This window comes from Phyllostomus discolor, chromosome 6 (genome assembly GCF_004126475.2).
Source record: "Phyllostomus discolor isolate MPI-MPIP mPhyDis1 chromosome 6, mPhyDis1.pri.v3, whole genome shotgun sequence".
In the NCBI taxonomy this organism is placed as follows: domain Eukaryota; kingdom Metazoa; phylum Chordata; class Mammalia; order Chiroptera; family Phyllostomidae; genus Phyllostomus; species Phyllostomus discolor.
In genome coordinates, this window is record NC_040908.2 from 170,557,412 (window position 1) to 170,567,269 (window position 9,858).

Here is a 9,858-nt window from a genome sequence, read left to right on the forward strand (position 1 = left end):
ACTGAGAGAGCCGCTGCTCAGGCCGGACTCGGGCCGCCGGTCTCTGGACCCCAAGGCACCCAGCGGTGGTCCAGAGGGAGCCCTGGTGCACTCTGGGAACTGCCCACCGGCCGCTGGCCACAGCCCAGGGTGCCGGCCGGTGGGGGCAGACACCTGTGCTCTGGGGCATGGCCCCCGAGGCCCCGAGCCCTCGCCGTTGCCCGCGCCCAGGGCTGGGGCGGGCGGCCCGAGTGCGGGCGGAGAGGCGGGACAGGACCACAGCAGACCAGTCGTGGGTTCGGGAGTCTTTATTGACAGCCACACGAGCCAGTCCTGAGGGGCGGCGGCGGCCGCTGCCGGCCACGGGCACCTAGGACTCGGACTCGAACATCTTCTTCCGGCCCTCCATGCCGGACTTCTCCTCGATGTTCTTCCTCCAGTCGCCCACGTCACGCAGGTCACGCTCCTGGGGGCGGCGGAGGCGGCTCAGGCCCTGCCGTCCCGTCCCCGCCCCCCTCGGCCCCCCACCCCGGCGCCGCCCCCCGCCCCTGGGGGCAGGGACCCCCGGCCTCGCACCTTCTCGGTGTCCTCCTTCTTGACCTGCTTCAGGTTGGCCCGCAGGTCCATGCACACCTTGTGCTTGGAGCCCAGCAGGGCCTTGAGCATGGCGTCGGCCGACATGCGCACCCTCCTCAGCGGCGGCCTCTTGAACTTGCCGCGCAGGTCGAACAGCTTCTGGTTCATGTCCTCCAGCTGCGGGGGGTGGATGGGGGGGCAGGGCTGGGCAGCGGCCGGCAGGGCCGGAGCCCCCCGAGCCCCCTGCACGGAGCCCCTAGGCCGCCCGCTCACCTCCTTGGTGCTCTTCTGAACCTTCATCTCCATGTCGTACTTCTCCTCCTCGGCCACGTCGATCTTGGCGTGCAGCTGCTTGCAGAGCTCCTGGGGGGGGGGGGGCGGGCTCCGGCTGTGCTGACACCTGACCTCCCCTGGCCCCACCAGAGCCTCACCCCCACCCCGTGCCCGCCCGGCCGCCGGCGGCGGGGAGCCCGAGGCGGGGGGCGGCCGGTACCTGCACTTCGGCCATGGAGCTGGGGATGTGCAGTGGGGCACAGTGCTCCGCCAGGTAGTTCTGCTTCTCCGTCTCCTTGCGGCTCTCCTCCTTCTCCAGCTCCGTGGCCGCGATCTGCAGCATCACGCTCTGCGGGGGGCGGGGGGGGGCCGCGGGCGGCGGTGAGGGGCTGTGGTGGGGCCGCCCGGCCCGCGCCGCCCCGCCACGGCCCCCCGGCCCCGGGCGGCACCCACCTTCAGGTGCTGTCTGCGGGCCGTGATGGCCCTGTTGCGCTTCTGCGAGGCGTGGGGGGAGAGAGGTGGAGTCAGAGCCGCCGGCCCGCACGCCTGCACGGGGCCCCCCAGCCCGCACCCCGCCACCGCACACGCCCCCCGCACATGCACGTGCAACGCACAGCCCGGGCCTGCTGCTCAGGGCGGCTGGGCCCCGGGCTGCTTGGGGGTGTGTGTGGGTGCAGGGAAGAGGCCGTGCCCAGAGGACACAGGGAGGGTCGGGGGGTCCCTGCAGGGGGTGGGGTGGGGGCAGGGTGCAGTAATCGGAGAGAAGCCATTTCCGGGGTGCCCGAGCCGAAGCCCCACGTCCCCTGCTGCCGGGACCACTTCTTCTGTGGCGCCACTGTCTGCAGGGTGGGCTGGGCGGTCTTCCTGGGCCTTGAAACTCCGGCCTCCGGCTTACCCCAAGTGGGGGTCCTGCCCTCCATGCTCCACCCCCGAGAAGATACTCACCTCATCACTGCCCCGGGAGGGGAGGGGGTGGGGGAGAGAAGAGAGAGGTTAGGGACCTGTGAGGGGGCGGGTGGGAACGGGGGGTGGGCAGGGCGGGCAGAGACCCCCACCCACGGGTGGCAAGAGGGGCTGGCAGAGGACACCGGGCTTGGGGACCTCACTTACTCCCCCATCCTGAGGTCCTGGGCTTGGAGCCTATGGGGGAGAGAGACGGGGTGTGAGGGGCACAGATGTGGTGGGGGTGGGGGCAGCCCCCTGCTGCCCGGCCCCCAGCTCCAGCCTCCCGGGGCGGGGGGCGGGGTGATGTCTTGGAATTCGCTGGGGTGCCAAGGGAGAGGAGAAAGTGTCCCAGAATACCCCGGCAGGGCCCACGGTGCGCAGCTGTCCCCGAGGGAGGCGGGCCGGGCCGGGCCAGCGCAGGTGGCCGCCAGAGCCACCCCGCTATTTTTAGCGCAGCTCCTTCGGCTCGGGGCCCAAGTGCCCGCGCGAGAGAGAGGCCGGTCCCCAGCCCGGCCCGGGCGTCCTCACACAGGAAGACCCCTCCCCGGGTTCCAGAGAGGAGGCCTGGCCCCCGAGGGCCGGCCAAGACCCCTGCCCACCCCCAGTCCCACCCCGCTGCGTCTCTGGCTGGCTGTGAGATCCGTGGAAGCCCCCCACAGAGGGCGGCCGGCGGCAGCCCCCCGCCCCCCAGCCCCCAGTCCCCAGCCCCAGGACGTCCCCCTCTGAGCTCCCTCGTGCGGCGCCCGTGCCCGGCCTCCGCAGGCCGGCCGCCTCACCTGGCGTCGGGGCCGCTGCGCTGGGAGCAAGGTCGGGCGGGCAGTGGCGACTTGGGCTGGTGGGCCCCGGGGGAGGGGTATAAATGTCCTCCCCCAGGCTGGGCCCCCGCTCAGAAAGGACATGGAGGCCTCCTCAGACCAATGGGGGCGCAGGGACCTCCCCACCTGCCCAGGCCGCCGGGCCCTGGCCTGGCCACATGCCGCCGTCCGGTCCAAGAAGTCTTGGTGGGGGGTGGCCGAGGTCGAGTTGCTCTATTTAGGGACTGGTGACGCCTTGGAGGCATTCTTGCTCCTTGCAAGGAGCCCGCGGGCAGCTGTGCCCGGCCTCCGGGGACCTCGGGGGCCGGGGTGGGTGCGCGGCCGGGGGCCAGTGGCGGGCTCCCTGGGTCCCTCCTGTGGACCCTGCTGCAAAGCCCACACCACAGTGTCCACCCAGGGACGGCAGCCACCTCCCCTGCAGCCCCTCCTTTCCCTTTCAGCCCGGGGGTGGGGGTCTCTGCCACAAGCTGGCTGTGCCCCTCCTTTCTCCGAGCCAGTTCCAGAGCGAGGCCTGGACCCCCCCCAACGGGGCCTCTGGGACCACAGGAGAGCCAGGGGTCCCGGGGGTTGGGGTGTGCCGCCGCCTGCCCACCCAGGAGCAGGCGGGGGACGCCCTGGACGTGCCGCCAACGGGACGCCCCACCCGAGGGCTGTTCCTACACGACTCAGAACACGTCCTCCCCTCCAGGACGAGGAGGCCCTGCCGGGACCCTCCCTGACCCGAGGGGCCGGGGCCCCGCGGCCCCCACCCAGCGCAGGCATGTGGAGGGCCCTGACTTGGCACCCTCCGTGCGAGCGAGGGGTGTCTGGGCCTCGGGGGGGCTCCAGGGGAGCGGGGCCTCCCGGTTAGCGGGGCCAGAGCCGCCCCATTCTTCCCGCCAGGCCGGGCCCCCCTCCCCCAGCCCCCAGCGTCTTCCGCAGGCATCTGCTGCCCCCTGCTGCTCACACGGGAGGCCCTGCGGGCGCCCGCCCTGAGGTTTGAGAGGTTTGAGGGCTTTGACCTGGGCTGTGGCAGCCCCTGGGGTTGGGGCCCATTCTTTCTACCATCGCCCCCCCCAAAGTGTTTCCTGACAGCCCACCATGTGCCTGCGGGGCGGCCTCTAGCCCAATCCCCTCCCCCCGTCACCGACACTGCAGCCCCCCGGGGGGGGAGGGCCCCCCACCTCCTCATGTTGTCCTCTTTGGGCTTTGAGGGGCCCCCTTCTCTGCACCCACGGGTCAGGCATTGCTCAGGGGCCTCAGGGCCTGGACAAGTGTGGGGAGGAGGCCTCCCCCCTTGGTGGGGGCCCCCATCTTACTGTGTCCCCGAGGGCGCAGGAAGGACAGGAGGCAAGGCGGGGTGGGAGCGAGCATTTATTGCGGTGGCCCCAGGGCGGCCCGGACAGGCGCCTACAGGTCAGTCTGGGGGAGCTGGGGTGCCGGGGTGCCTTCAGGAGCCGGGCAAGGGCAGGCGCAGACGGGGCCGCAGGGCCAGAGCCTCGTCCACCTCCCCGGGGGGCCGCAGGCGGTGCCACTGGGCGATGGGCCGCCGGGCGTGGGTCAGCATGTCCGCCCAGTGCTGCAGGGGCTGGCCAGAGGCCCGGGCACCCAGCGCCACCTTGCCCACGGGCTCGGCCCGGAGCCGCGGGCCCCGAGCCCAGACGGCCAGCACCAGGTCCACGCTCTGGGCAGGGGCAGGCAGAGGGGCGGAGGGGGAGGACACAGGCAGCGGTCAGCTTGGCCCCGGAGGAGCGCCCGCCCGCCCTCCCCTGCGGGCAGCCCACCTGGATCTGGCTGACCGGCACGAGGAAGGTGAAGGCCTCGTTGAAGTATGGGGCGGCCGTGCCCCCCCTGGCAGAGGTCTTCCTCGACGTCCACTTCCTCCGGCTCCGCGCCAGCTGCAGCTTCACGTAGGGCTCTGGGCGGGCGGGCGGGGGAAGGGGCGGGGGCGTCAGGGGCCTGACGGCCGCACGCAGGGCCCCCTGTGCCCGCGCGGAGGGTGCCGGCCGGCGCTCACCTGCCAGCCCCGGGCTCAGGCCTCGGGCCTCCAGCACCACCACGGTCAGCCGGCCTGCGCTGGGCACGTACCGGAGCGAGATGCACAGCTCCCCCGCCGGCTCAGCCTGCGGGCGGGCGCGGGGGTGAGCTGGGTCTGCGTGTGGGCACCCGGGCAGGGCCGGGCTGAAGCCAGGGGGCCGGCGGCCTCACCTCGACGGCACCCGGCGGGCCCAGCTGGTGCCAGAGCTCCAGGACGTGCGGCAGACCGGCGGTGCCCAGCGGCAGGCGGAGCTCGCCCAGGGGCTCGTGCCGCGAGAAACGCCGGAAGTCCAGCACCTGTACCCGCAGCGTGGTCCGGGGCAGGTCCTGCGGCGGGACCTGCGGGCCTGGGGATGAGCGGGGGGACCCCGCCGCCCGGGCCCGCCCCTCACTGCCCCCCCCCCCCAGACTCACGGGGAAGCAGCAGGTCTCGTCAAACAGCGGGCACAGCGTGCCATGGTGCACCTTGGTCTCGTGAGCGCGCCCGGCCCGGGGGGACAGGCTGACGCGGGCGTAGGGGTCTGCCGTGCGGCCGGGGCCCCTGGCCCTCAGGTCCGCCGCCTGCTTGAGGCCCACCCTGACCTGGAAGTGGGGACGGCTCAGCCGGGGTGCCCCTGGTCCGCCCCGCACCCCGCGCCTCTGCACGAGCCCGTGGCCCCTCACCTCCTGGCTCCCGGAGTCATATTCCAGGGACAGCTGCAGGCGCCCCCACTGCGGGGCTCCCCCCGGGCCGGACTCCCCGCCGTCCACCTCCGGCTGCACCTGGCGTGGGAGGGGCCCCAACAGGTTGTGCCCCCCACATGGCAGTGCGGAGCCCTGGGTCGGACCAGACCGCCCACCTGCGGGCGAGGCTGCCACCAGGGCTCACGCCCTCAGCTCAGCTCTGAGCCTGGCCGCGGCGGACGGACCGGCCCCGGGTCCCGCGCTGGCACCTCTCCTCTCCTCAAGAACGTGCCCGGACCCCCTCGGTGCTGTCCCAGCCCTCGGGCCCTGGGCCTGCCTGCCTGCCTCCCCTTCTCCCCGTGGGCCCCTCTGGGAAGGCTCTTGGCCTCTTCTCCTGGGCACACTGGCCACCGGGGGCTGAGCTCAGCCCTGACCACGCTGAGCTGCCCCGGGCCCCCGAGCCTGGCCCTTGAGCCGCCCGCGTGCCACTGCTCACCAGGTGGGTGGTGGTGCTGCTCCGGGCACTGCCCAGCCCCACGGCCTCCTGGTCCCCGGGCTTCCTCCTGCGGCGCCGGCGGCGGCAGCAGCACAGGGCACAGAGGAGGCAGGACACCGCGAGGACGCCGGTGGCGACAGCAACGGCCACGAGTGCCCAGCGGGGCCCTGGGGTGGGCGAGGGGTGGGCCTGAGATGCCCCGCCGGGCCGACCAGCCCCCCGCCCCTCCCAGGCCCCGAACTCACAGGCTGTCCAGTCGACGAGGCCCGGGACCGGCCCGGGTACGCCCGTGGTGCCCCCCGCAGCTGCAGTCCCCACCGGGGCCGGGGCGCCGTGGGGCTCTGGGGGGCGCCCCATCTCCCCGCTCTGCTGGCTGAGGGGAGACAGCCGGGGGGGCCGCATCACTGGAGGGGATGGCCCCTCAGGCCCCTGCCCGCCATCCCGCCCACCCCACGGCAGCCCGCTGGGGTCTGCCTGGGCTGGGGGCAGCCGGGACGGTGGCTCTGAGCAGAGCCGAGGGGAGGGAGGCTCTGGGCTTTGGCCAAAGTGCCAGCTTCCCAGCCACAGGCCTACCTCCCGGCCCCTGTGCAGCCCCCAGCCCTGGCCCAGCAGGCCGGGCCTAAGCAGCCTGGGTCCTGCGCTCACCGGCCTTCCCTGCAGAGCCCCCCAACCGCCACGGCAGGGCCTCCTCCTACAGGAAGCCCCCCTGGTCCCAGTCCCTTTGCCCTGGCCCAGGGCCCTGCTTGGGGGGTCGTCACCCGGGGTCCTGTGTCATCCCCCCCCCGACCTCAGGCCCCTGTGGTTTGCTTGTCACTCAGGGAAAATGTTCACACACGTGAGCCCCGGCCCCCGCGTGACCTGGGAACACGGTGGAGGGGGCTTGCAGGGCCGGGGCTCCGCTGGGGTCACGGGGCGAACAGGCAGGGGGAGCAGGGGGGCCAGGTGCCGGTGCGAGCCGGTCTCGGCAAGCCGGGGCTGCGGGTGCGTTCCTGGCACGGCAGGCGCGGGGCCAGAGCACCTGAGGGGGAGGGGGGGCGGGGGCAGGCAGGCACAGGGTGTAGCTGGGCGCGGCCAGAACATTCCTCGCAGGCTGACTCAGCAGCCGCCGGCCCCGACCTGCCTACCTGCCACCCTTAGGCGAGGGGGGGAGAGAGGAGGGTGGGCCAGCGCAGCGCCTGCCTGGGGCCGGGGTTGGGGGCCCCTGGGGAGGGGGAGCGCACCTGGCCAGGCCGGCTCCTCCCTCAGCAGGGGCCCAGGATTCCAAGCTGGGGGCTGACCCCACGACGGGGCACCCTGAGTCCCCAGCCCCACCGGCGACCCACCCTCTGGTTCCGCCTCTCCTGGCCTCCCTCCCTGCGGGTCGCACCCACAGCTGAGGGGCTCATCTCCTGCAGTCAGGGTCTCCCCCTCTTTACCCACAATAGCCTGCCACCCTGCTCCCTTAGGGGCTCAGCCCAGGCTGCCCCCTCCAGGAGTAAGCAAGCACCCATCCGGCCAAAGCCTCCACCAGCCGGGGGCCGAGCATGCCGGGGGGACAGGCAGGAGCCCCCTGTGGTCCTGAGGGGACCCTCCCCCCCACACACACACACGTGATCCTCACTCAATGCCCCCACCATGATGGGCTGGCCCAGGCAGCCCCCCTCCCAGAGCCGACCCAACCCCCGAACATTCAGAGGGGAGGAGCCCCGGCCGGCACTGCCACCCTCGGGGGCTGGTCCCTGCCGGTCAGGGGACAGAGGAGGGCCCCGGAGCCCCGGCTCCGTGTGATGCCTGCCGCCGCCACGTTGAAGGGCTAACTGTTTCCGAGCAAGAGGCTGCACGTGTTCTGCCCGGGCCCCGAGAACCAGAGGGCCGGGGTGGCACCGGGGGCCTGGGGAGGCCTGGGCGCCCCTGGGGGCCCGGCAGGGTCCCTGGCACAGCTGCCAGGTTGGGGGGCCGGAAGCGGAGAGACCCCCCTGCTCCCCACGGGGAACTTCAAGTCCATCTCCCCGTCCGGGGCCACCAGAGCCCATGCAGAATTAGAAGGCTCCGTCGGATGGAGACTGTCATGGTGGAGAACTCGGGGCCCGCGGGGGTGGGGGCTGAGCCCCCCTGTGTGTGTACTCGCGTGTGTGTGGGGCCCCCATGCGCGCGTGCGGCCTTGGGCCTGTCCCTTGACCTGCTCCCCTGGTGCCCTCACCTGGGTCAGGTCAGGGCCAAGGCGGGCGCTGAGTCACAGGGGCCTGACACAGCGGGTCCGGCCGGCTTCCTGGCCCAGCCTGGGGACGGTCGTCCCCCCCAGGGCCACAGGAGATGCCCGGAAGCTGGCCCCAGAGGGTCACGGGGCCCTCCAGAGAGCAGAGGGGGGCCTGGGGAGGCCTGGGGAGGCCGAGGGTCCCTCTGGACCACAAGGTCTGCACGGTGGTCAAGGTTCGGGGATCTGGTGCCACCAGGTGGCGCTGTCTGCAGCACGAGATCCTGCTGCCTGCAGCGGGTCCTGCCTCCTGGCCTGGGGCTCGGGGGGACGTACACAGGGGCCTGGGCAGGCGGACCCCATGGGGTGACCCTCACAGGCCCCGGGAGGTCCGCTGGGGTCTCCTCCTCCTCCTCCTCCCTAGTGCGTGTGAGGGGGTGCTGCTGGTGGCCGGAGCGGGGGAGCCTTGCTGCCCACCGCCCAGCAGGCCGGAAGGCCTTCCTGTGCTCCAGCTGGGGCTGCCCTGTCCTGGGGGGCCTGGCTGCAGATGTCCCTCCCGCGCCAGGGGCCCACGCCGAGTTCCCCAGCAAAGGGAGGGAGACGGCCTCCGTCCAGGGTGCAGTCCCCCCCAACCCCACCGTAGCCTCCCACCCGCACCCTAGCCCCTGCCAGCCAGTCTGCAGGCACAACCCTGCACCCTCCTTCCGGGCGGCCCGGCGGCCCCTGCTGCGCCACGCCAGAGCCGTCCCTCCCCACCCCCGCCCCCTGCACCTTCCAGGGCTGCCCGAGCTCCCCTTCCTCTGGCAAGCCCACTCTGGTCGCCCCTGGCCCTTCCTTGGGCCTGCCCTGAACTCCGCCGGGCTGGATCCCACCCTGTGTCCCCTCCCAGCCCGGCGTCCCAGCTTCCCCAGCCGGGGGGTTGGGGGAGGCAGCTGGCTGCCCTCCTGGGGCCTTCCCTGTGTGCCTGGCCCGGCCCCCAGTACCCCCACGCTCACTAACCCTCTGTCTCCGGCCCGCCTGGGATCCTTTGGGCTCCAGTGGGAGTGAGTTTCCGTGGGCCTTCCCTGGGAGGAGAGGGTTGCCCCAAACGCCGGGCGGCAGCCCCCCAGGGGCGGTGCGTCCTCACCTGGCGCCGACCCCGTGGCCCGCCCGGCTGGCAGGCCTTCCCCGGGCACGGCGGGCACGGCTCGGAGGCGGTGGCCGGGGCCGGGCGCTCTCTGCCTCTCCCCACAAGAAGTCTCCTTGGTGGGTGACAGGGCGTGGGGGGCAGGGCCACGGGCAGCCCCACCTCAGGGCCGGAGCTGCCGGCCCTCGGGAGCCAGGAACTCCCTGGGGAGGGGGGGCCTCCTGAGCCCCAGGCGCCAGGCTTCTGGGCACCCCCCCATCCTCCCAGAGGGCTGGACAGAGCGGGCGGCCGCCCACCTGGGCTGACCCCCGGCTGGGGCAGCGCGAGGAGGTCAGCCTCGGAAGGGCTTCGGGTTTGAGAAAGCTGTGTCCTTCGAGGAGGGCCCTGAGCCAGGAGGACATGGGGATCGGAAGGACGGTGGCTTCCCGGGGCCAGTGGCACCGGGCACCGGAGGCCTGGGGCCGGCGAGGGGAGCGTGGGTGCCGCGGGCCGAGTCTGCCCAGCCTGTCCGGGGCAGCGCCGGGGGCCACACCGACTCCAGGCCAAGGCCCGGCGCGGCTGCCGCACAGGACGCTGGAACCCAGAGAACCTTCCTGGAGTTTCTTCACCTGTGCCCCAGCCTCCGGCCGAGCTGGGATCCAGGCCACCTTGCTCCCAGGGGGCGTCAGCGGGCCCAGCAGGGCCTGTCCTCTGAGCCCCGGCCCCCGGCTCTGGCCAGTTTATCTGGGCCAGTCCCTCCGGGGCAGGTCCCTGGGCCCAGCGCCGAGGCCCCCCCCTTCCCCGGGCCGGGTGTCTC

General features: G+C 73.5%; 2 protein-coding genes across 4 annotated transcripts; both read right to left on the minus strand.

Annotated features, from left to right (window-relative positions):
* Positions 1-265: 265 nt before the first annotated feature.
* On the minus strand, positions 266-2,655 carry TNNI2 (troponin I2, fast skeletal type). Its single transcript, XM_028515461.2, has 8 exons — positions 2,550-2,655; positions 1,939-1,968; positions 1,774-1,780; positions 1,282-1,323; positions 1,049-1,177; positions 829-918; positions 556-732; positions 266-445 (listed from the first exon to the last, which is right to left on the minus strand). Exons 2-8 carry the CDS (start codon positions 1,944-1,946, stop codon positions 350-352), a joined length of 549 nt encoding a protein of 182 aa, XP_028371262.1. The 5' UTR covers positions 1,947-1,968; positions 2,550-2,655; the 3' UTR covers positions 266-349.
* Positions 2,656-2,972: 317 nt separating this feature from the next.
* On the minus strand, positions 2,973-9,524 carry SYT8 (synaptotagmin 8). 3 transcript variants are annotated; one of them, XM_036029883.1, is made up of 8 exons: positions 8,936-9,524; positions 6,009-6,136; positions 5,764-5,930; positions 5,268-5,366; positions 5,019-5,186; positions 4,776-4,943; positions 4,585-4,690; positions 2,973-4,485 (listed from the first exon to the last, which is right to left on the minus strand). In XM_036029883.1, exons 2-8 carry the CDS (start codon positions 6,118-6,120, stop codon positions 3,827-3,829), a joined length of 1,479 nt encoding a protein of 492 aa, XP_035885776.1. In that variant the 5' UTR covers positions 6,121-6,136; positions 8,936-9,524; the 3' UTR covers positions 2,973-3,826. The 3 variants fall into 3 exon arrangements, with proteins under 3 accessions (XP_035885776.1, XP_035885775.1, XP_035885777.1); XM_036029884.1 differs by lacking the exon at positions 8,936-9,524 and having other exon boundaries at positions 3,929-4,251; positions 4,352-4,485; positions 6,009-7,753; XM_036029882.1 differs by lacking the exon at positions 8,936-9,524 and having other exon boundaries at positions 6,009-7,753.
* Positions 9,525-9,858: the final 334 nt, after the last annotated feature.